The 26,899-nt window shown below is 38.8% G+C and overlaps 1 protein-coding gene across 4 annotated transcripts in view; it reads right to left on the minus strand.

The window, feature by feature from the left end:
• The window catches only part of CAMKMT (calmodulin-lysine N-methyltransferase), a 408,367-nt gene that overhangs the window by 17,856 nt on the left and 363,612 nt on the right, over positions 1 to 26,899 (minus strand). For 3 of the 4 annotated variants that reach the window (XM_086701200.1, XM_086701201.1, XM_025932354.2), the window contains 2 exons: positions 7,576 to 7,650; positions 17 to 80 (listed from right to left, as the gene is read on the minus strand). In XM_086701200.1, the coding sequence (XP_086557326.1) occupies positions 17 to 80; positions 7,576 to 7,650 (139 nt within the window). The remainder of the gene's footprint in view (positions 1 to 16; positions 81 to 7,575; positions 7,651 to 26,899) is intronic. The other variant, XM_086701199.1, reaches the window with a different exon arrangement.

Raw genomic sequence — 26,899 nt, forward strand, 5'->3', positions numbered from 1 at the left:
ATAGAAACATACTTACTCTGGGCTGGAGTAATCTCTTTATTGCATCAACAAGGCTGGCTCTGTACTGGTCCAGAAACAGGCTGACATTGAGAAGAGAGCAGAATCCAGATTAAACTGGGTTCCAAGTCTAATGATACTAATGGAGATAAGTACAAGACTAATTACACATGTTTACTCAACACTAAAAAAGGAGAAATTGTTTCCTTCCATTCAAGTGTCTCACTGGAACAAAAAAAGATATTGTGGTTGGTGTTATCCACCCGAAGCCAAGTCATCAACATGCAACTGGCCAGGATTCACACATGACTGGGTCATGTGTGAGTGATAAAGGGACAATTTCTAAGCTGCCATTTGGGGGGATCATCTGGTTGAGAGGTAACACTTCCTGTCATGAGAGCCTAGTTTCTATAGACCTGGGCCATCAGCCCACGGAGGGCACTATGAGGCCACCCTCCAGAAACAAACACCAGCCCTCTGATGCCCAAACCACAGAACAGATCTCAGGTGGTGATGGGTTTTAGTGACTAAGAGCAGCACTGAGGTCAGACTCAACCACTGACCTAAGAGTAAACAGTTCCAGAAACAAAGACCAGGTTTAGGCAAGGTATCACACAGGGTTTTTCTCCTTTGACCTCCATGTTGATTTTTTTCGAGTTCACTGTGATTTTTCATTTTTCTTCTCTTTTGAGAATTTCTTTTTTTTTTAATGGTTATTTATTTTTGAGAGAGAGGGAGAGAGCATGAGCAGGGGAGGGGCAGAGAGAGAGGGAGACATAGAATCTGAAGCAGGCTTCAGGCTTTTCACTGTCAGCACAGAGCCCAACGTGGGGCTCAAGCTCATGAACCATGAGATCATGACCTGAGCTTAACTGACTTGAGCCACCCAGACGCCCCCTCTTTTGAGAATTTCCATTTGTTGCTCTGTCACCCCTTTGGTTGGGTCAGGCTAAGCCTTCTTTACCAGGCCTGATCTTGGAAACCTGGGGCAGATTTGTCTTATCTGGGACTTGAGGGCTAAAGCACTGAGCAGCCTTGTGCATCAGCCACCTCATAAGGGGCCTAAGTGGAGCCTCGTCCTCCCGTTTCTAATGCTGCAGTTTGGTGTGGGTCCCTCTGATTTGGCCTCCCTGCTCCTCACATAGCATGAGTAAGCACCACAGATTCGAGGGCCCTGCCTCATCCTCCTCCTCTGAACTCAGCGTGACTACCAGCTCTCAGTAGGAGGGCTGCTGTGCCGAGTCAAACTGCAGGCAAGTGGGCAGTCCAGTGCAGGGTTTAATAGAGTTCTGGCTCTGAACTTTCTACTATGTGTGGCTACGTCGCTTCCCACGAGGCCTCGGTTTCCTGGTCAATAAACGCCCACCTACGTGGCTGTGGTGGGCATCAAATGAATAATATATATTAGTTGACAAATATTTGCTGATCATCTACTACATACTAGGGGCTGTTTTAGGCATTGGAGACATGCTGTGAATAAAACAAAGTTCCCATCCTCAAGGAGCTCCCGGTCTCTCTTCATTTACACACTACAAGTTCTAGCACAACCAGCATACGCACCCAGAAGGTACTCTCTGTAAGTATCTGCTTACTGCCTGACTGGTAGAGAAACATAGTTCTTGAAATCGAGCAACTTACGTACGGTGTTGGTTTCAATGACCCTCAAACAGGCTGTCCGCACTTCTTTACGGGTATTGTTAAGGAATTGTTAAGGAAGAACCAACACTTGGGTAGAAAGTTCCACCAGTTAGGTTGGTTCTCTTCTAAGTCTCTCATTTGAGAAAGGAGTGGGGGAGAGCAGTGTATGAAAAATTGCCAGGAAGTCAGTGCTTGGGTTTCACCATGACGTGTACAGTAGAAGGTTCTTCTACAAAAGGATGCTTTGAGCATCGGAGAAAGAATCCTTTCAAGATGAGCTAAAATCATATCTAGAGTGGGAACCTTATCCCGCTCCATCCATCAATCAGGACAACCTGAGGGTGAGCCAGGGGAAAATGTTCCTATCATTCCATTAAAAAAAAACACGAAAAACCACTAAATCTTAGAGCTTAGAGTGTGTCTAATTCAAATGCTACAAAAACTTGCCCATAAGTCATATTAATCAGTGATTAATAATCATTAAGGGTTGATAAGAAAGGAATCAAATTTGGGGCACCTGGGTGGCTCAGTTGATTGAGCGTCCGACTTCGGCTCAGGTAGTGATCTTGCAGTTTGTGGGTTCGAGCCCCGCGTCAGGCTCTGTGCTGACAGCTCGGAGCCTGGAGCCTGCTTCGGATTCTGTGTCTCCCTCTCTCTCTGCCCCTTCCCCGCTCATGCTGTGTCTTTCTCTGTCTCTCAAAAATGAATAAACGTTAAAAAAATTAAAAAAAAAAAAAAAAGAAAGGAATCAAATTCTATCTTGGTCTTTTTTAAAGTTTTCTCTTCGGGACTGTATACCCTATTCTTTAGTGAGGTAATAATATCTTAATTTTGTTTTAATTTCATTTATTTATTTATTTATTTATTTATTTATTTATTTTTAGAGAGAGAGAGAGAGAGAGACAGAGAGTGAGCAGGAGAAGGGCAGAGACAGAGCGAGACACAGAATCCAAAGCAGGCTCCAGGCTCTGAGCTGTCAACACAGAGCCTGAAGTGGGGCTTGAACTCACGAACTGTGAGGTCATGACCTGAGCCAAAGTCAGATGCTCAACAGATGGAGCCACCCAGGCGCCCCAATAACATCTTAAATGTTAATAATCAAGCACCCTGGTTTTATTTTTTAAAATGACTATCATTGTGGGACAGTATCTCTGTCAGTTACTCAGGCCCGTAGGAGAGCTGGCTGGTTATGATACGCAACATTAAGCAAAAGACCACTCTTCAGTTTGTACCTGGGCATCCTATGAACTGGTAAGACTGTCAGAAATAATCAGCACCTTAAAAACTGAGCTTAAAACATAACCTTATGAAGCCCTGTTTCCACTCAACGTTGGTGATATGACAAAGATATTAATATTGCAGCCTACTGGAAAATGCACCTTAACACCCAAGCACCCATTCCACACAGGTATTTGAATGGCAGTGTTGTCTACTCCATCCTCCCAAGTCAAATTTCCCAAAAGTAATTCTTACAGTTCTCTAATAAGTCTTGATTCCAAGCAAGCTCACCTTTCTACTTAGCTCTGAGGCAGAATGTATAATGCTTTGTAGGATACGTCATATGAGCAATTTCAATGTGCTTTAGTGGGAGTGATGTATAATCTCCTGAAAATTCACCCCTTAAATAAGTCCTAATGGGCTCTGAGAACAACAGCAGCTTAAGTGGATCTATTTAAAAAAGGCTGAGTGGGTCACTGATTGGAATGGAGATACCATTTCAACTCTCCCTTCTGTTACTGATCAAAATACATGGACAGTTGCACTAGTTTGGCTATTAAAATACACACACACACACACACACACACACACACATACACACACAGCCCTCTATATAATGCACTTGTGGAATCAACACTTGCTTTGTTCCATTGATCTGGTCTGATTTCAGGACAAAGGAAAGGTGCTAGGCCATTTTCACGGCCACCCTTAGAATCAGAGTTTTAGGCAGAGCACAGAGCACCCAACCCTCCACTCATAGACAAATTAATTAATGAGTGCAGTGGACAAGGAGACATTTCTCGGTCAGTATCCACAGAAAGGAAGGTCTCTATGCAATCTTTAAGATGACATGTGCTAAGTTAAAGATTTAACTTTCAGAAGAATGGCCTCTATCAATATTTATCAACTGATTGCTGTGCAGCCAGGGTTGATGGGGGGTCTGATTGCCCGTGGGGCTACCCCTTAGGGTGCCAGATCTTTGACAATTTGTTTATCTTCTTTGGGACTGAGTTTTAGGTATGGCTGAGTTTAGGTAAAAGGGCTGGCCGCATTTGGGTTAAAGAGTTTTTCAGGTGGGAAGGCTGCAATTTAGAACTATCCACGAGCACAGCATCTGGAAGAAAACAAAGATATTCTAGAGCTTGTTTTGAGAAAAAAAATTTTTTTTTTGTTGCCACAAACACACCTTAAAAATCAAACTTTTTTCATCATTTAGAATAATAGAAAATAGGAACAACCCACCATACATAGTGTAAAAATGCTAAGAGAGCCAGTGGGGTGGTGTAACCTTCCCCCATTTCTCCACAAAGTCTCAGATGGCGCTTGCAGGCACGGTGCTGACTGTCCTGCGGACCTAGCGCGATGCATCAGGCTATGGGTGGCATTTTAGACTTCCTTTCCAAGCCTTTAGAGAATCCAAACATACAGAATCATTTTTATTTATTACAGAGCTACAATAAACTGGACAGCCATCGAACACTGAATGAAAGCGTTCATTGGGTGAAAAAAAAAAAAAATCTTACTTCCAGACTCTGAGATTATTGTGACTGAACAGGAGTCTGGAAAGGCAGGCTGAAAATTAACAATCACGTGCTAATCTAAACTCAGCAAGGACCAGGCTGGACTGCATTCGGGTAGAAAGGAACTCTTACATTAAATTCGATGTTAAACAAGTCAACCGAGGAACTTAACAGGCAGGTTTTTCTTCTACACCTGTGGTTAAATATTCTAATATTGTGATGTTTGTCAACAGCATCCTTTCGCAGGTGTACCTCAATTTTTTTCCTCTTGTTTATTTCAAAGTTGACATTTTACAAGTTATTTAGAAACTGTTGAACCATGAAACTATATTTCATTGTCAAAAATGCTGAATGGTGAAATACTGGCTCGCTTTCGCAGCTTGCCTCTTTATTTTAGAATCTGGGGAGCTCCTAAATTTAGACGTGAGCGAAGGAGACCGTCTCTTCTGGGAAAGAAGTCATTTCCCCCACAGCCCACAGGTTTATGAATGTTTGAATGTAAATATATGAATATATGAATGATTTAAAAACATAAACATATCACCCGCTCGTTGTAATCATGTGCATTTTCCTTGAACCGCAACGGTGGGTTTGGAATAGGTTTGTGAATGGGGTTTGTTTTCATGTAAATGGGATCAAGCAGTCCCACTGGTTAGCTATTCAGAGAATCAGACAATGCCACCCTTGCTGGAAATGCTTCAGTAAGGATTTAATCCATGAACCTAATATTGGAACTCCAACTCTTGCTTCATATTCCTATGGCCTAATCCAGATCTCACGGATAATAACTAAAGGACGGGGTGCGGCAGTGTGATCTGTTTATGCGTGGCACCTATTTCTGCCACTGCGTATTTCAAGTTTCATCTTGGAGGTGGTGTCTAAAGAGAGTTGTTTTTTCTTTTCCCCTCCTCTGTAACATTGTGGGGAAAAAAAAATGCAGCATGGTCTGCCTGCCCGTCCCCAGAAGCATCACCCACGCCAATCACTGACAGAGCAACACCAAACCGTCAGGACATAAAGAGCTCACGGAGCCTTTGCTTCACTGCTATGTGTACAACATGCATATTAAAAATATCACTGTGCTTTCTAAGTTTCTAAGCAGCTTACCCATCCCTGTGAATATGAAGAGAGACCATTACCAAAGCATTTCTTCTGGAAATCATATCGGCATTGCAGTGAGACTAGCTTAATGTTTCACATTTACAAATGGGAAATTATAAACAGGCTGACATTCTGGCACTTACGACACCAGGGGGAAAAAAAAACTTAACAACTCACGCATAGAAAAGCCATTTGTAAAATAAAACTTGGTATATTTAGTTCATTTGAATCCGTAAATACTCACATAGCTCCTGGATGTGTGTGTGTCTGTGTGTGTGTGTGTATACATCTAACATTGTGCTATGTTATGTATTTGCAATGAAAGCCTCAACTGAATATGCATTATGTATATCGGTTGTACGTGACCCTGTTGTTCGCTAGGGGAAAAAAAAGACTATTTCTCAAACATGCTGTGTGGCTATTTTTAACCTAACTGAGAACATTAATCAGAAAAGAGCTTATATCTTACTTCCGCTGCTTGTCTCTCTGGTACAAATAGGATGACATGGTGTGAGTGTCCATAGCACAAGGTCTGACAAAGCCAGGCTGTTCTGATATTTGTGTAAGGGACACATTTAACTCTAAATCTCCCAGCCAGACCTGACTTTCTCCACATATCAGAGCCCACGCCTGCGACCCTGTCTAAACCTCCAAGAAGATGCCTCCCTGCTTCCCTCTTCCTGCTGCTCTCTGATCTTTCATGCTTAATCTCATCTAATCCTGCCAGCATTATCTTCACCTGTGCAATGAAACCTGGAGGATCCTTTCTCATATTTGGTGAGGAGAGGCAGTTACTAAATTACTTGCTCAAATCGTATGGTGAAGTTTTAGTGCCTTGGTTTTGATCAGATGAGGGATATAACATTAGGCACCATACCAACGATTAGTCCAAAATCTGTTTCTCCCTCTTTTGGAACAAGGTTTTCTGAAATTGGGTGCAAAGACACTAAAAGGCCATGGAAAACTAGAAATAGAACAAATTCCTTCTTTTCCCTTGAGAAGTATTTTTCAGAAGAAAAAAGAAAGCAAATCTAATTCCAGTGACTTACGTAGAAGAGTTACCTATTGAAAATCTTACTTAGAATAATAATAATAATAATGACGGCCCGAAAATTTCATCCCATTTCTCTCTGGGGAAAGTTTTCTCCAGGTTCCGGATCTCGTAATTGGGTCGATTGATACAACAGAACTTCTTCAAAATCCGAACTTGTGTTTTCAAATCTAAAGTGTCATAAAACCATGATAAAACGACAAATAACATCTTACTCTTACCAGGGAAAGAAATACTTTCGAACTGTCAATGTTCCCCGTATGGTGAAATAATTCTTATTTGACGTGCATGAAGAAAATACCTAAGATTATTTGAAATAATTATTAAGGTTTGATACATATTTATCCTGCAACTTGGGATCAGACTCTCATTAACAATGAGTAGATTGAGCTAAAAGAAAAGACAAAATATCTAATGTAAATTATTTTTAAAACACAGGCACCTGACAGAGATTTTAATGTTATTTGCATAACAATAAAATGTAATTTTATAATTCCTGTTTTGTGTATAATTAAATATCATAATTGAATACATTGAAAATTTAGATAACAAACATACATTTTAAGAAAAGATATTTCCCCGAAGATATTCCACAAATACGTTTATTTGTAGGAGCATATACGTGCGTGTACACACATGTACCTATATTCCCTTATCTCAATAGTCAGATCTCTCCTAAGAAGTAAGCTAATTGAGCTGTTTGTGTTGATAAACTCCTTTTTCTCCAGACTATTCCTCTCCGAGCCATAATTATTTGCAATTTGCCTAAGTCGTCCATTTACTGATACGTCAAGCATGAAACAGAGGCAATTCCAGAAAATGGAAATGCTTCTCAAAATCAATCTTTGGGAAATAATGTGGTAGAAGTTACTGTGTGATAGAAGACTACCTTATAACTGTCACATGGAGATGAATATTAATTTGTTGAGGTTAAGGTGGCTTTGTGCTTCATTTGTTGACTTGGCTTAGCCGTCAGCAAAGCAGCACAGCCCAATTACTCCAGCAAAGCTATTTTTTCTAACAGGAGTTTTATGATTTTTATGTACTTACCAGTCAGCACACATAACAATGTCAAAATGTCCTTCCAGTTGAGAGACATCTGTCTCATTATCCCATCGTAAAACGCTTGAGGAGAAAAAGATTTTAAAAATTATACTTAGGGTTTTTTTTTTTTAACTTTTGATTTTGAGCTATTAACATTATTTTTTGTGGCACTTGAAATTATTTAAAAGGTATATACAAATTATTTCAAAAGGTATAATAAAAAAATTAAGGATGTAACTGTCTGTTCTGTATTTTACTTAGTCTTCAAATCTAGAAGAGGAAGAATTCTCTATTTAGATACAATAGTTAAGCTTGTGCTAGTTTTTATAGTTTTTTTTTTTGTAGATGAACCAGGGAAAAACATCTTATTTTTACCATAGTCATTACAATGAGTCCAGACTCTTAACATCAATGAGGTACATATTGAGATCAAAGTATTCCCCGTCTGACTGGAATACAAATTTATAAAAATAAATGATGTGAAACTTAGTGTGTATCTATCTTGCCTGGCATGTCAGTTGCCTTTCTGATTGAGGGAATGAGCAATTTGGCAGGATGGAAGAAGAGCCAACTTTCATTTTTGGTAGTTCTAGTTTTTAGGCACATTTTAAAATTCACCCATCCTACCACTTAGTCTCCCTAAGAGGATCAGGTTTTAAACCTCATATTAGCAACAATAATTAATAGCACATATTTAAAAATTCTAGTTGTGCTTATGAAGCCAACCAAAGATTTTAAGTTACTTTTAATTAATAATGGGGATAATCAGCATTTTACCACATTAAAGTACTTAATGATTCCTCTTTCCACATCAAAAGTGATTTGCAGTGCTATTTTTCAAAGGAAAATTGTGCTCCTATCTTCTACTTTGATTGCTATTTAAAACCAAACTGAGTGAGCACATTCAACCCTGTCCAGGTATATTTGGTTTTCCTGGTGGGTTCTTTATTTCTTTTCCATCTTCCCTGGGTGAAAAGCCATATATTTGAATTAAAAAAACAAGTCTTATGTCGGTAAGTCCAAAAGTTCTTCCCCTATACACTAATATACACAAGTGGTAGTGAATTTCTTAACGCAGAAAAGATTAAACACATCACTACGAAAATATCTATACAGACTGAGCATCAGTTCCCCATTCACTCATCAACTCGTTGTTACTGAGCACCCACTGTGTCGCAGGCCCTGCGCTGTGCCACAGGCTGTATCTTCATGATGGCAGCCTAGCAGGACATGCAGATACATAAACCTATAATTCTGATGCTGTGTCCTATGTGTTGTGTAAGCATACAGACATAATAGAGCTCCAGGGAGGGCTTTCCAGAAGAACGTGTCATGCCATGACACTTGGGCAAGCTTTCTAAATTAACTCTACTGTTGTACTTACTTGGGCCTACTGGAGAGCCAAGGAATGGAAAAACCAGGGAAGCTCTAAGAGATTAAGGCTTACTTTGTTTTTAGATTAATTCCTCAGAAACTCCATGCACCTGAGGAGAGTGGGACACAACCGATATCAACTTTTATGGAAATGCTGAGGCCTCCACTGCAGCTGGAACTCCAGCTCCCTGGGAAACTGGGCCCATTGAGCCCTCATCAGAGACCTAAGAGTCCTAAAAAGTTACTACATGAAGAAGCTAGTTGAAAGTATAGATCTATGCTTGACCTTTTCAAATCATAAAAATAACGTACCCATCGCACAAATTTTAGGAAAAAGAGAGAACTGTGAAAATTACTCATAATCTTACCATTCCGTAAACCGTTATTTAGAAAGTGGTTCTAACACATAAGTAGTTACTAAAGCACATGAACAGAAAATGTAGGAAATCCTGTGGTGGGTACTGCATGTTGGATTCCTGAGGTGCTTCACCCTTTGATTCAACAAAGACAAATTGGAGAGACAGGGGCCTAGATAGCAATTGGCTGTGGATTACCACAGCAGATGTAACGAGTGATTCTAAAAGAAACTGAAATGCTTGGCTTGGCCACATGGACCACAACACATTCCCAAAAGGCATTTGTCTTAGTTCTCATGAGGCTTATGGCCATGCTATCCCCATAACTGTAAGCATGTGACAAAAGAGTGGTGTATAGACAGAGTTCAGCTTTGGGGTGACAGGCACACCTAGGTTCAAATTTTGGTTCCTTCCTTGACTGGCTATGTGAACTTAGAGTTTGCCTTCTCAGCTGTAAAATGGAGAGAACAATGGCCACCTTCTTGAGAACACCATTCACACTGTATTCTGGAGTTACGGTGTTCACGTAGCATACGATGAGAAGGGTGCCCGCTGGAGCTATGCAATCAGGAGACCTTCCATCTTGGAAGGAAATTGACGATGGTGACGTCAATATTCAAGAAGCTGGGCCTTCCTATTCTTCTCTTCCAATGACCTTGCCCTCCACCCTTCTCAGATAACTCACAGGATGGTCATGTACACTAGAGCAGTATTTTAGCTGTGGGGAAGGAACAGATTTTGTTGTTATGGTTTTTAGACCCAATCTGTTGCAGACTAACCCTTTTATCAAATACAATATAAATTAATAGACAGATGAGATTTTAAAAGCCAAGACATTCTAAATAGAAGTCCACCGATCATATGCTTGGATAGCACAGTAGTGTTCCTAAACGTTTACTTTCAGTTTCTGAACTTACCTCATTGCAGATGAGTAGCATGCAGTTCACATATTGGCTCCAGCGTATGGCCTATTTGTTGAGCAACACTGTTCAAGACCTTGTCTTTATGAATAACTACAATCCTGACCTACTCTCTGACCAGCCCTTTCACAGCTAACTCCTTCCAGAAGGTATTCTAATCTCAACCATTCTTCATTCTTCTACTCGCTTTTCCCTTTCTTACTCCCTCCTGTTTGTTAAATCCAGCCCTCCGCCTGCTCTGAGACTGCACCTGTGCACCTGAGTGTGATTGGAGAAAGCACAAAAGCATCCTGACTGGCTTTGCTTTAAATTCATAACCATGAACCCCAAGTGGACTCTTGGCGATGTCTAACAGTTATACTTAGACTTCCCTTGTCCACTTACTCCCCCAGTCTCCCAGGTTGTTATTTTGCACTACCTTCTCTTTTCAAAATGCTAAGACTTCCTCTCTCACCCTCACTCTCAGCTGATCACCTTGCTTCCTACTTTACTGTCAAAATTGCAGGTATCAGATGAGAACTTCCACATACTCTCACCACCACACTTATGCTCCTAACAGCATCTGTTCCCATATACCCTGCCTTCCTGCCTGTTATCATAGATGAATTAAAGATGCCATACCCTGGGGTGCCTGGGTGGCTCAGTCAGTTGAGCATCCAACTCTTGACTTCGGCTCAGGTCATGATCCCAGGGTCGTGGGACTGAGCCTCATGTCAGGCTCCATGCTGGGCATAGAGTCTGATTGAGATTCTCTCTCTCTCTCTCTCTCTCTCTCTCTCTCCCCTCTATCCCTTTCCCTCACTCACATGCTCTCTCTCTCTCCCTCTCTAAAATAAAATAAAAAATTTAAAAAGATGCCATACCCCTATCTAAATCTAGTACCTCTTCTTATATAATAGGTGCAGCCTCTTTCATCTTTTCTAGGATATGGCTCTAGCAATTCTCCCTTCTCTATCCTGTAGTACCACCTCTGTTCTGGATCATTTCTATCACTATTCAAACGTAGTTATTTTCTCTCTCCTAAAATATCTTAACTCTACTTACCCTCCAGTTTTAACTCTATTGCCCAATTCCTCCTCTGCAGGAAAAATCCATGAAAAAATTGTTTAAACTCTTTATTTTCAATTCAACCTCATAGTTTACAGGGTACTGGGTACAGTCCTCAGATGGGTCTTGTCTCGGTAGGGGAGAATATTTAGTCCTAGACTGAATGCTACTCTGGTTCTGCCTAATAAATATTAAAAGCAAGACCCAAAAGTTATTTCAAAATAACTGTGACCCAGAACAAAATTCAGAAACATTTACTGGACTACAACAACGTTCGATTCCAACAAGATAAAATATAAAATACCTGGCATACAATCAAAGATTACCAGGCATGCAAGGAATTGAAATAACACAACCAATAATGAGGCAACTGGTTTCAAACAACTGAAACCAGTCTAAACCTGCCACAGATGTTAAAATTAACAGACAAGAGCATTAAAATAGTTATTATAATGATATTCATTGTATTTAAAGAAATGAATAGAAACAAGAAAGATATTTTCAAAGTCCCAAATCAAACTTCTAAAGACGAAAACTACAATGTCTGAGAGGAAAAAAATACATCAGATGTAATTAATAGCAGATTAGACATTTCAGAAGAAAAGATAAGTGAATTTGAAAACAAAGCAATAGAAACTGTCCAAAATGAAATATAGATAGAAACAAAGAATAGAAATGAATTAAAAGAGGTTAGTGAGTGAGCTGTAGGGCAAATTTAAATGACCTCAAATATGTGTAACTTGAGTTTCCAAAGGACAGAAGCGAGGGAGGAGCGTGCATGGAAATTATTTGAAGAAATAATGGCTGAAATGTTTCCAAATTTAATGAGAACTATTAACCCACAGATCAAGAGATTGCACCAACTCCAAGCACAAGAAACATGAAGAAAACTATAAGGCACAAATAATCAAATTGCCCAAATGCAGTGATAAAGAGAAAATCTGAAAAGCACCCAAAGGAAAAAAAGACACATTTTATATATAAATAAAGGTAAGAATGACAGGATATTTCTTGTGAGTAATGGGCAAGTCCGAAGACAGTGGACTGACATCCTTAAAGACTGAATGGGAAAAAAAATCTGTCAACCTAGAATTATATAGCCAGTTAAAATATATTTTCCCCCAAAATGTAAAATAGGTATTTTCAGACATACAAAGCCTCGAAGAATTAATCATCAGTAGATCTATAGTACAAGAAATGTAAAGGAAGTCATTCAGGCAGAAGAATGATCATAGCAGACGAAAATATGAATCAACAGAAAAAAATGATGAGAACCAAAAATTGTAACTATATGGGCAAATATGTAAGATTTTTTAAATTATTTACCTCTTTGAAATATAATGGACTAGCTAAACAAATAACAAGTACTGTGGAGTTTATAACATATACCTCAGTAAAATATAAGGCAATAGCATAAATACTGGGAGGGCAGTAATAGAAGTATACTATGATAAGGTTTTTATAGTGTAGATGAAGTGGTCCATCACTTGAAGATAGACTGTGATAAGCTAAAGATGCATACTGTAAATCTTAAAAAAATTTCTTTTTTAACATTTATTTATTTTCGAGAGACAGAGAGAGACAGAGCATGAGTGGGGGAGGGACAGACAGAGAGAGAGACACAGAATCCAAAGCAGGTTCCAGGCTCTGAACTGTCAGCACAGAGCCCAATGCAGAACTCGAATTCACACACCGTGAGATCATGACCTGAGCTGAAGTCGGACGCTTAACCGACTGAGCCACCCAGGAGCCCCTAAAGATGTGTATTATAAAACCTAAAGTAACCACTAAAACAGCTAAACAAAATTATAGCTAATAAGTCAACAAAGGAGATAAAATAGAATGGAAGGAGAAAAAGATGAAAAGAGGAAGAAAAAGATGGAACAAATGGAAAATAAAAAGCAAAATGACAGATTTAAATCTAGCCACATTAGTACTTGTATTCAGTGAAAATGGTATAAATGCCCCCAAATGAAAGGCACAGTGTCAAGTTGGATTAAGATACTGCATTCTCTCTCTCTCTCTCTCAAAAAAATAAAAAGTAAAAAAAATAAATAAAATGCTAGATGCAAGTATATGCGGTTTACAGTGAATCTATTTTTTTTTTTTTTTTTTTTTAGAGAGAGAGGGAAAGCATGTGAGCCGGGGGAGGGGCACAGGGGGAAAGAGAGAGCGAGAGAGAGAGAGAGAGAGAGAGAGAGAGAGAGAATCTTAAGCAGGCTCCACACTCAGCACAGAGCCCGATGTGGGGCTCAATCTCATGATCCTGGGATCATGACCTGAGCAAAAATCAAGATTCAGATACTAAACCGACTGAGCCACGCAGGCACCCCAATAAGTGTATTTTAAATGTGAAGCACAAGTGGGTTAAACGTAAAAAGACATACCAAGAAACACTAGTCAGAAGAATTCCAGATTGCCTATATGAATGCCAGACAGTAGATTTCAGAGCAAAGAATATTACTGGATATAAAACGGATCACATTATAATGTTAAAGGGCCAATTCAAGAAGGAGACATAACACTTCTAAATGTATATGAACTTAATAACAGAGCTTCTAATTTGAAGCCCAAATGGGTATTACTGCAAGAAAACATAGACAAAACCACAATTATAATGAGTGATTTCAATACTCCTTCTTCAATAATTAATTGAAGTAGACAGAAAATAACCAAGGTTACAGATGACTTTAACAATGCTATTGAGCAACATGACTTAATTGATATTTATAGAACACTCCACCCAATAATAGCAGAATAAACTTTTTTTTTTTTTCAAATAGATATGGAGCATTTGCCAAAATATATCCATTCTGGTTCTTAAAAATTTTTTTTTAATATTTATTTTCGAAAGAGAGAAAGAGATAGCGAGCATGAGCAGGGGAGAAGCACAGAGAGAAGGGGACAGAAGATCTGATGTGGCTCTGTGCTGACAACAGAGAGCCCAAAATGGGGCTCAAACTCACAAACTGTGAGATCATGACCCCAGCCCAAGTCAGATGCTCAACCAACTGAGCCACCCAGGCACCCCTACCCATTCTGGATCTTATTTTAACTTTCAACAAAGTTAAAAGATTTCCAGTCATATAAAAATATGTTCCCTGCCCATCATGGAATTAAATTAAAAATCAATATTCTCTATAAATAATCTCCAATATTTAGAAAATAAATAATATGTTTGTAAATAACCTAGCATCCAAAGAAGAAATCAAAACAGAAACTGAAAAATATTTTTAATTGAATGAAAATGAAAATACAACATATAAAATTTGTGGGATGATATCAAAGCAGTACATGGAGGGAATTAATAGCACTAAAATGCCTATATCAGAAAAGAAAGGTCTCAAGTCAATAGACTCCACTCCAAACAAAAGAAACAAACAAAAAAGCACCCCCTCACACACAAGAAGTTAAACTCAACATAACCAGAAGAAAGGAAGTAAAGATTAGAACAAAAATAAATGAAATAGAAAACAAAAACATAATAGAAAAATCAAAATAGGAATAGATTTCAAAATAGAAAATTTCAAAATAGAAAACCAGTGAAACCAAACACTGGTTCTTTGAGAAGAGCAATAAAATTAATAAACTTCTAGTCAGACTGACTAGAAAAACAGGGAGAAGACATAAATCACCAATATCATGAATGAGTGAAGTGGCATCACTACAGATTCTACAGATAGTAAGAGGATAATAAGAATATAACAGGTATTCATAAAATATATTAATAAATATATATATTCTCTACGGGTATATATAGATATAGATGTCATGATCAAGTGAGGTTTGTCCTAGGGATACAAGAAGGTTGCTTTAACGTTTAAAAATTGATCAATATAATAAATCACCATATTAATGAACTAGAAAAGAAAAAAAATATCATCTCAATAAGTACAGAAAATGCATTGACTGACAAAGTCTAATATCTATGCCTGATAAAAATTCTCAGCAACCTAAGAACAGAAGGGAACTTCCTCAACCTGAAAAAAGTCATCTGGGAAAACCTACAGCCAGTATCATATTTAATGGTGAAAGACTAGATTTTTTTTTTTCTTAAATATCAGAACAAGGAAAGGATGCTTCCTCTCACTATTGAACATTGCACTGGAGGTTCTAGACAGTCTAATAAGGCAAGAAAAAAAAAGGTCATCAAGACTGGGAAGGAACAAGTAAAACTGTCTTTATTAGCAGGCAACCCTATCGTCTATGTAGAATATCCAATAGAATATACAAAAACACAAGCAGAACTAATAAGTGAGTTTAGGAAGCTTATGGAATATAAGACCAATATACAAAAATCGGTTGCATTTCTTTATACAAGCAACACATAATTGGAAATTGTAATTTCCAATTCCATACCATTCACAATAACATTAAACAATCCATACCATTAGTAGAATAAAAATATGAAATACTTGGAGATAATTCTGACAAAAGATGAGAGAAATTAAATAAGACCTAAATAAATGGAGGTAATTCAGTGGATAAAGGAGAGTATTTTCTTTCTTTTTTTTTAAAATTTTTTAATGTTTATTTATTTTTGAGACAGAGACAGACAGAGCATGAACAGGGGAGGGTCAGAGAGAGAAGGAGGCACAGAATCTGAAACAGGCTCCTGGCTCTGAGCTGTCAGCACAGAGCCCGACGCGGGACTCAAACTCATAGACGGTGAGATCATGACCTGAGCTGAAGTCAGCCGCTTAACCGACTGAGCCACCCAGGCGCCCTGAGAGTATTTTCAACAAATAGTGTTTTAGCATTTGGATATCCACATCAAAAAAAAAAAAAAAAAAAAAAAAAATATATATATATATATATATATATATATATATATATATATATATATCTCCAACACATATCTTGTACCATATTAAAAAATTAACTCCAAATGGGTCATAAAATTAAATGTAAAACCTAACACTATAAAACTTGTAGATGAAAGTACAGGAGAAAATCTTTGTAACTTTGGATTGAGCAAAGATTTCTTAAATATGACAAAAGATACGTGATCCATAAGAGAACAAATTGGTAAATTAGACTTCATTAAAATGAAAACTTCTGTAGTTTGAAAGATGCTATGAGGTGAATGGAAAGAGAAGCCACAGGCTGGGTGGAAATATTTGCAAATCATATATCTGATAAAAGGTTATATCATGTAAGCTTACATATAAACATATAAAAAATATGTAATGAACTCTCAGAGTATGTTAATAAGAAAACAAGCAACCCCCCCCCCAAAAAAAAAAGTAGGTAAAGCATTTGAGCAGATGCTTTTCCAAAGATATGTAAGTGGCAAATAAGCACATGGAAAGATACCCAACATCATTAGTAATTAGGGAAATTCAAATTAAAACCCTAATGGGATAGTACTATACACCTATTAGAAAGGCTATAATTTAAAAAATATTTTTAATGTTTATTTATTTTTGAGATATATATATATATATATATATATATATATATATATATAGAGAGAGAGAGAGAGAGAGAGAGAGAGAGTGTTAGCAGGCGAGGGGCAGAGAGAAAGGGAGACACAGAATCCGAAGCAGGTTCCAGGCTCTGAGCTGTCAGCACAGAACCCAACACAGGACTCGAACTCGCAAACCACGAGATCATGACCTGAGCCAAAGTTGGACGCTGAACTGACTGAGCCACCCAGGTGCCCTAGAAAGGCTGTCATTTAAAAGACTGACCATGTCGAGTGTTGAAGAGGCTGCGGACAAAACAGAACTCTCTGACAGCACTGATGGGAATATAAAATAGTAGAACCAGTTTGGAAAAGTTTGTTGGGTTCCTTAAAACATTACATATGTGTCTCTATATGATTTAGCTGTTCCACTCGTAAGTGGTTTACACTAGAGAAGTGAAGGCACATATCCATACAAAGAATATATCCACATATCCATATGTGTACATAAATATTCCTAACAGTTTCATTCGTAACAGCCCCAAAGTGGCAACAGCCGAAAAGTTCATCGATGAGTGAAAACAGAAATAAATTGTGGTGTATCCACACAATGGCACACTACTCAAGAATAAAAAGGAAAGAACTATTTAAAAAAAAAATTTTTTTTAACATTTATTTATTTTTGAGACAGAGAGAGACAGAGCATGAACGGGGGAGGGGCAGAGACAGAGGGAGACACAGAATCCAAAGCAGGCTCCAGGCTCCCAGCCATCAGCCCAGAGACTGACGCAGGGCTCGAACTCACGGACCGCGAGATGGTGACCTGAGCCGAAGTCGGACGCTCAATCGACTGAGCCACCCAGGCGCCCCAAAAGGAAAGAACTATTGATCCATGCAACAACACAGATGAATCTCAAAATATTCTTACTGACTGAAAGAACACTGACTTTCTAAAAAAAAAAAAAAAGCACGTACTGAATGATTCCATTTATTTAAATCTCTAGAAAATATAAACTCATATAAGGGGAGGGAAAACAAAGCAGTGGTTTTCTGGGGAGGGAAGAACCTTCAAGAAGCAAAAAGGAGAGATTATTAAAGGGCAAGAGAAAACTTTTGGGGGTGAGAGATATTTTCAGTATTTGGATTGTGGTGATGGCTTCAAGGGTATACACAAATTCCAAAACTTACAAAATTGTACATACAGTTTACTGGATGCCAATTTACCTCAATACGACTGTTAAGGAAAAGCTAAAAGGGAAATGCTTTTTGAGACAGCAGGGTGTATGCATAAATACTCCTAGCCCCTGGACCTATATGGACTTTACACAATCTAAGGCATAACATTCAGATGCAAAGACAAGTAAAAGATCGTTCTTCCAAATCCCCAAATCATGCCAATGTGTTACCTAGAATTACACCGACACTGAAGAAAAATTTATGTTGTCACCATTTGACCACAATGTCAAAATCTTATTTGTTTGAAATTCATTACGAAGCAGAGTACAATTTTACAGATAGAAATATAAAGCCAATCATCATTACAGAACTCCCCATTGTTTAGAAAAATTTGAATACCTATAGGCATATCAAACCCAGTAAGTTTAACAGGTACAGCATAGCAGAAAGAATGCTGGGCTTGTAGCTAGGAAGCTCTGAGTTCAAATACCAGCTCTGCCACTCACAGGCCAGTGGGGCTGAGAGAGTATCACGGCCCTCATCTGTAACAGACGTTAGCTGCCTTGCACAGCAATAAAGAATCGAATGAGCTAGAATATATGAAAGATGCATTATCGGTGCTCAATATCAGTTTCCCTTCCCTTATTCTTGCACTAACTTAGATTTTTTTTTTTTTTTTTTTTCATTCTGGCTTTGACTTTGGAGTTTCAACCTGAAATGCAAAGCCAAGTCAATTTCTGATAGGACTCCTACCTTGTGATTTAAAACTCACACTAAAAAAAAAAAAAGAAAAAAAAATTCTCAAACAGAAAGTCTGCTTTAAGTTTATAATAAAACCTAATGTCAAACATGCTTAATCTCATTTGTATTTCATTCTGGTGTTCACAGATAACCTTCCCTCTACAGATTTAAGGTATTTCTTTTCTCACATTCGCACAGTTAATATTTGTTTACCGTTATATTTGTAGATTCCTTGTTGAGAAGCAAGTCACAGTTTTTAATTCTGCTGTTAAAACTGTTGTCCCTTGTGTGTTTGCAATAGTGTACTGATATAATTCTTTAAAAAAAATTTTTTTTAATGTTTTTATTTATTTTTGAAGGAGAGAGACAGAGCATGAGCGGGGGGAGGGGCAGAGAGAGAGGGAGACACAGAATCCGAAGCAGGCTCCAGGCTCCGAGCTGTCAGCCCAGAGCCCAATGCGGGGCTCGAACTCACGAACCGTGAGATCATGACCTGAGCTGAAGTCGGACGCTTAACCGACTGAGCCACCCAGGCGCCCCATACTGATACAATTCTTGATGATGTTTGCCAAATGTAATGAACTTAGACTTATTAAACAAAACAAAACAAAACAAAACACAAGCTGTCCTACCAGCAGTGGGGAAGGCAGTGGTTTTCTTCACATGGATATTACACCCATTCTTCCTTGCAACAGACTCCAGGAACCCTTCCACGGTTTCTTACATCTTACTTCTCAAAGACTGTCTGGGCTTAGCTCCCCCTTATGGAGGGTCCATTCAAGTCATTCATAGTATTAACCTACACTGGGGAATCATTTCTCTTCTTTCAAACCATTCCCTATCACTTGGCCCTCCATTTCTCCCGATCTTTTATAGAGTTTCAAAATGCCGTATGCTAGAAGCTTCTCTAATGGTGCCTTAGACACTTGGAGGAAGGAATCCAAATCTAGAACAGAAACCGAGAATGAGGAGGGACACCAATCTGTTGATTTCCTAACTTGTGCGCCGGTCCATCCACAGGGTTATTCAGCACTTGTCTGGAGGCTGTGAACGGTAGGGCAAGGAGGACCTGTTTCTAAGTAACAAAATTAGAACAGTCAAAGGAAACATATAGTCTTATCTGGAAATGAAACAAAAGAATTACAGAGGGCCATGTTGTGGAAAGTAGGCTAAAGAAGGTAGAAGGTGGAATGTGATGTTAAAGTCAGGTTTTGGACAGGAAAGAGAAAGAGGAATTATATCTTAGACAAAGTGTAAGGCAAGGGTTTGGAGGCTGGATGTACACATCTGTGTTTTTAGCTCCCCAACATTCCAGGTCTTTGTTCTCGAAGATGACCTTATCTCAAGCCTGGGGCTCTCTGATATCTTTCCCCTCTTCTTCATCTTTTCTCTTTGCCTCTTATCTAAAAGGAAGTAGTCCTTCCTTTCAAAGTCTGTCCTTTCCACCTATGCGCAGGGTTAAGCCACTCCCTCTTTCCTCTAGCTCGGTGTTTTTCAAACTTGAGCATGCATCAGAATGCTCAGAAAGTTTGTTAAAATACAGATTGCTGGGCTTCAGTCTCAGAGTTTCCGATTCAGTAGGTCTGGGGTGGTGGCAGCAAATCCACATTTCTAACAAATTTCCACGTGGTGCTGATGCTGCTGGTCTGGGGACCATACTTTGAGAAGCACCGCTTTGCATCCTTGCTCCATCAAATCCACCCCCCCCCCCCCCCCCCCCGCTCCGCCTCACTTCATATATTACTTATTTCTTCTTCCTTGGCTGTCCTCAACTCTGCTTCTCCTTGACATACATACTACTTGTCTCTTTCCCTTTGCCATCAACAGTTTGGCAGGAGGAGTCTACTCCCTTTGATTCACCTGCCCTTGCAATATGACCTCTCCCCCAGCAGACACCAGCGCTGCTCTGCAATTTGCCAGACCTTCAGCGATCTGCAGCAGCTGACCCTGCTCCCGTCAAGGAGCGGTTTTACGCCACGCCACCCTGCATCAGCCTTCCTATCTCCAGCTCCTTCTCTGTGTCCCTGACTGACTCCTATTACTCTGCCTCCAAAACAGCCATTTTCCAAGATTCTGTCATTGGCCATCTTCTTTTACCTTCCAGTTTCCATAGTTCTGCTCTTATCTCTTCATGTTGATCTCCATATCTTCTGGCACATTTCCTGAGATTTGAACGCTCCTGCTTAACCGCTTGCTAGGTATTGTCACATATAGAACACACATTTATGTTCTATGACCACATGAATGTATCATGTCCCAAACTGCTCTCTCACTCCATCTATTTTCTTTAGTGCCCACATACAGTCAATTCTCTGGAATGGCCTCCATATTTGCTTGCCAGGTTGCACTCTTATTCAGGCCTGATTACTTCTTTCCCTTTCTCTGGAACCACTGAGATGGCTTTGAAACAAGCAAAACAAAAACAAAAACAAAAAACAACATAAAACAAGAACCAAACAACAACAAAAACCAACCCTTTTTACTATAGAATAAAACAGTGAAACAGAAAACTATGTGAAGCAAATGTGCATCTTAATTAGTTATGAGGCTAAAAAACTCGGGACCACCACCCAGATCAAGAAATGGAACTTTGCCTGATCCCTCAGAAGTCCCTTTACGTGCTCTATCATTCACCTTCAACCTTCATCTCAATGCAATGACTTTCTAACTGGTCATCGGCCTCTAGCCTGCCACCATTCATCACACCAAAGAACTAAATTTGCCTGGACACATCTTTTCTACCTCTATGCCTTTGATGATTTCCTCCCTGCTTATCATATCTAGAATGCACTCTTCAACTGCTTTTCTTCTCTTGCTTTCAAGGGCCACCTCCTTTATGACCCTTTCTCAGATCCCTCTTCCTTGGATTGGCTGATCTTTTTCTACTTACAAAACACGAGTAACCCAACTAGAGCAGACTCAGTCTTGTGTTTTGGTAGTTGAGCAAGTATCTTATGTCTCATGTGGGTATCTTGAAACCTCACCTTACTCATATTTAGGGGTTACTCATGGTAACCCCTAAAGGCCTCACCATAGTGCTTTTACATGGAGCAGACTCTAAATTACATTTTATTACCTTGAACTGAATGACACAAGTTGAACTAGAATAGCAGCTAATTTAGTGAAACATTTTAGGTAAAAATGTTATTCACTAACAAACTTAATTAAAGAAGAGTGTATGTAAGACAGATATAGCAATTCAAAAAAAAAAAAAAAGTCCAGAAAATAAGCAATGCTATAAAAGTGATCCAAGGTTAATTTCTGGATCTCCATTTTTCTCAACTAGTATAGGATTCGTGTTTCTCAACTGGGGTAGTATTGGCATTTGGGACAGGACAACGCTGAAATGTAGTCCCTGGTACTGTAGGATGTTTACTCTCTCTGCTCCCTTCGGTTCTAGTAACAACCCTTAGTCATTGTGACAACCAAACAGAAATACCCCACATAATTACAAACAGGTGCAGAGGTGGGCACACAGTCCACCTCTGGTTGAGAACAGCTGGTGGATTATCTCAAAGGACTCTTGCACCTCTGATGTGTGCTTCTTGTTGGATCCCCGTAATGAAAGGCTGTGATGCAGACAAGAAACTAATCAGAACTCTCCCTTCTCTGTACAACTTTCCCCCTCCCACTGCCATTTACATAGATGCCACCATAGAAATCCAGAGTCCAACATGAGGAATAAAGCCCTCACATGGAAGGTAAAAACAAAACAAAACAAAACAAAAAACAAAACAAAACACCTCTCCTAAGGACAAATAGCGGGATATCCATCCAATAGATTCGCCTTTATGCTTTCAGTTGGTATGCTAAACGGAACAGCAATGTAGGGATAAAACAAGTTGATCAAAGTGTGATCTGTGATCCAAATACATTACAATCACCGTGGGAGATTGTTAAAATGTGAGATTCATGAACCACAACCCTGGGGAGTCCAGTTCAGTATGGAACTTTTGTTTGTTTGTTTGTTTTAATTTTTTTTCAACGTTTTTTTAAAATTTATTTTTGGGACAGAGAGAGACAGAGCATGAACGGGGGAAGGGCAGAGAGAGACGGAGACGCAGAATCGGAAACAGGCTCCAGGCTCCGAGCCATCAGCCCAGAGCCTGACGCGGGGCTCGAACTCACGGACCGCGAGATCGTGACCTGGCTGAAGTCGGACGCTTAACTGACTGCGCCACCCAGGCGCCCCTGAACTTTTGTTTTTAAAATAAGCACCACAAGGTAATTCCTATGAAAATGGGTCATGCATCATTTTGAGAAACCTGTTCCAGAAGATCTTTACCAGTATAGATATGCATTTAGAATACTCTTTAGCCAAAGGTCTAGACTTTTAGTTCCACGTGTCAAATGTCTTTATTTTCAAAAGAGTGATTTTAAAAAGGGTGCCGTTCCAGAGAAGTAATAGTGGCCCTAAAAACAGAATTAAGAGCACTCCACACTATATAAAGAACTTACATAACTCAACACAACAACATCATCATCACCATCACCACAATAATAATGATCCCATTGAAAAATGGGCAGAGGACCTGTCCCAAGAAGACATGCAGATGTCCACCGGACACATGAAAAGATGCTCGACATCACTAATCATCAGGGAAATGCAAATCAAAGCCACAATGAGATATCACCTCACACCTGTCAGAATGCTAGAATCAAAAAGACAAGAAATAACAAGTGCTGGCAAGAATGTAGAGAAAGAGAAACCCACGTGCACTGTTGGTGGGAATGGAAATTGATGCAGCCAATTTGGAAAACAGTAGGAAGGTTCCTCAGAAAATTAACAATAGAAATATCCTACGATCCAATAATTCCACTACTGAGTATTTACTCAAAGAAAACAAAAACACTAATTTGAAAAGATATCTGCACTGTTATGTTTATTGCAACATTATTTACAATGGCCAAGATATGGCCAAGTGTTCCTCAATAGAAGAATGGATAAAGAAGATGTGGTATATATGTGTGCAATGGAATATTACTCAGCCATAAAAAAGAATGGTGTCTTGCCATTTGGGATAACATGGATGGATCCATAGGGTATTATGCTAAGTGAAATAAGGCAGACAAAGACCATACGATTTCACTTACATGTAGAATCTAAATGACAAAGCAAATGAATAAACAGACAAAAAGCAGAAATAGACCCATAAATGCGGAGAACAAACATGGTTGCCAGAGTGGAAAAACGTGAAGGGATGGGCAAAATGGGTGAAGGAACTGGGATACAGGCTTCCAGCTGTGGAATGAACAAATCATGGGATAAAAGGTACAGCATAGGGAATAGTCAATGGTGTTGTAATAGTGTGTGGTGACAGAGGGTAGCTACACTCGTGGTGAGTATAGCATAATGTAGAGACTTGCGGAATCACTACGCTGTACATCTGAAACTAACATAACATTGTGTGTCAACTATACTTCAATTAAAACAAAAGAAAACAACAACAACAAACCCCACTCCCCCCTGGATCACTAAGGGAAGGAAGCAACATCACAGATGAACCAAAACAGGATTTCATTTATATAAATTCCTTGAAACAGATGACCTGACCAACTTTTTGATTTCGATCCTGAAGTGAACTAATTCACATTTCCAGACTAAGAAAGAAGGCTTGGAGAAAGGTGAAAGGGAAGTAAAATGAGGTCTCAATGAAAATTTTACTTTAGAGGATCTACAAGATTGATTAATTACAGACAATTAAGAGTTGCCAGGATGTCAGATCTTGTACTTTCTTTGTCAATACATGGTATCTATAAAATAAACATGGGAGTAAGGTGGATAGAGCTGGTTTTAATGAATGAAAATTGGGACAACTTTAAAGCAATGAAACACTATAGAATTTAATGAGAAACGCTCAGAGAGACCGCAAGTTCAGTGGTTCTCAAGTGAGGTCTCCAGACCAGCAGCAGCAGGGTTACCTGGGAACCTGCTCAAAATGCAAGCTCTTAGGCCCCCACCCCAGTCTCTCAGGGGATAAGGCCCAACAATCTCTGTGTCACAAGTTCTACAAATGATTCTGATACTAAAGTTTGAGAGCTATGGCTCTAGCTTGTTGTATATTTCTGGACTGGCTTTAAAACTGACCCCACTCTCTGGATCTGTGTTTTTGTCTGTAATTCAGCTGAAATAAACTTACTTCAGAGTCCAAAAGGAAGACAGATTTACTTAACATTTGGACTTCCTAAGTTGTTGACCAGTATATTCCACACTGGTTAAGGAGGACTGGTAAAGGGTTTTGAAACCTTGGAATGAAAGGTACTAATTATTTTACTAATTATATTTCCCATTTCAAGTATCTTTGATTCCATAATTATGACAGCTGATTAACTTACATAAGAGCAAAACAAAGTGATGATAAAAAATTAGAATTAGCTCTTATTTCATATCAAATTACAATTATGTGGCATTAGATGTGAAATCACAAATTGATTATTGTTTTTTCATGTTTTCATTTCTTTTTTCTTTTCAAACTTATGAACTTTCAAGCATAATGCAATTTTAATACAAGAATTTCACTATTTGTTGCCAACTTCAAGTCATAGCTTCCAAAATAATGGGGTAAAAATTGCTTTGATCTAGCATTATGGTAGCAACTTAGGGTGACCCAGATTAGGTGGTTCAAAAGATAAGAAAAGCTTCCAAATTCTTTTAAGAAGCCATCATACCAGTGATATTAAAATCTAATAAAGATTGTGAAATAAAATTGTGGACCATAATATCAGTGCAAAAAGCTCGGATAACATATACACTGCTGGTGGGAATATAAAATGGTCCAGCCAACTTAGAAAACAGTCTGGCAGTTCCTCAAAAGGTTAAACATAGAGTTAGTATATGATTATATACACCCAACAGAAATGAAATTTGTCACAAGAACTTGTACACAAATGTTCATAGCAGCACTATTCATAATAGCCCAAAAATGGCAACCACCCAAATGTCAATGGTGAATGGATAAATAAAATTGTAGTCTATCCATCCACCAAAAAACTATTAGAACTGATGAATGAATTCAATAAGTTGGTAGGATACAAAATCAACATACAGAAGTTTGTGGCATTTCTGTACACTAATAATGAAGTAGTACAAAGAAAAACTAAGAAAACAATCCCATTTACAACTGCACCAAAAATAATAAAATACCTAGGAATAAACTTAACCAAGGAGGTGAAAGACCTATATTTTGAAACCTATAAAACACCGATGAAAGAAATTGAAGACGACACAAATAAATGGAAAGACATTTCCATGCTCAGGGATTGGAAGAACCAATATTGTTAAAATGTCCACACTACCCAAAGCAAACTACACACTTAATGCAATCCCTATCTAAATACCAGCAGCATTTTTCACAGAACTGGAGCAAACAATCCTGAAATTTGTATGGGACCACAAAGACTCCGAATAGCCAAAGCAATCTTGAAAAAGAAAAACAGACCTGGGAGTATCACAATTCTACACTTCAAGCTATATTACAAAGCTGTAGTAATCAAAATAGTATGGTACCGGCACAAAAACAGACATATAGATCAATAGAACAGAAAAGAAAGCCCAGAAATAACCCCACAATTATATGGTCAATTAGTCTTTGACAAAGGAGGTAAGAATATGCAATGGGAAAAAAGTCTCTTCAACAAATGGTGCTGGGAAAACTGAACAGCTACATGTAACAGAAAGAAACTGGGCCACTTTCTTATATCATACATAAAAGTAAACTCAAAATGGATTAAAGACCTAAATGTGAGATCTGAAACCATAAAAATCCTGGAAGAGAGCACAGGCAGTAACTTCTCTGACATTGAGAAACAACCCACAAAACTAAAAGATAACCTACTGAATGGAAGGAGATAATTGCAAATGACATATCCGATAAAGAGTCAGTATCCAATATGTATAACAAATTTATACAACTCAACACCAAAAAAACCCTCAAATAATCCAATTAAAAAATGGGCAGGCGACATGAATAGACATGTCTCCAAAAAGGGCCTACAAATGGCCAACAGACACATGAAAAGATGCTCAACATCACTCATCATCAGGGAAATGCAAATTGAAGCCACAATGATATATCACCTCTCACCTGTCAGAATGTCTCAAATCAAAACCAAGAAACAACAAGTGTTAGCAAGGATGTGAAGAAAAAGGAACCCTCATGCACTATTGGTGGGAATGCAAACTGGTACAGCCACTGTGGAAGACAGTATGGAGGTTCCTCAAAAATTTCAAACAGAACTACCCTATGATCCAGTAATTGCTCTCCTGGGTATTTGTCCAAAGAATATGAAAACACTGGGGCGCCTGGGTG

This window comes from Puma concolor, chromosome A3, assembly GCF_028749965.1.
Source record: "Puma concolor isolate L17-30 chromosome A3, mPumCon1.1.hap2, whole genome shotgun sequence".
Taxonomy (NCBI): domain Eukaryota; kingdom Metazoa; phylum Chordata; class Mammalia; order Carnivora; family Felidae; genus Puma; species Puma concolor.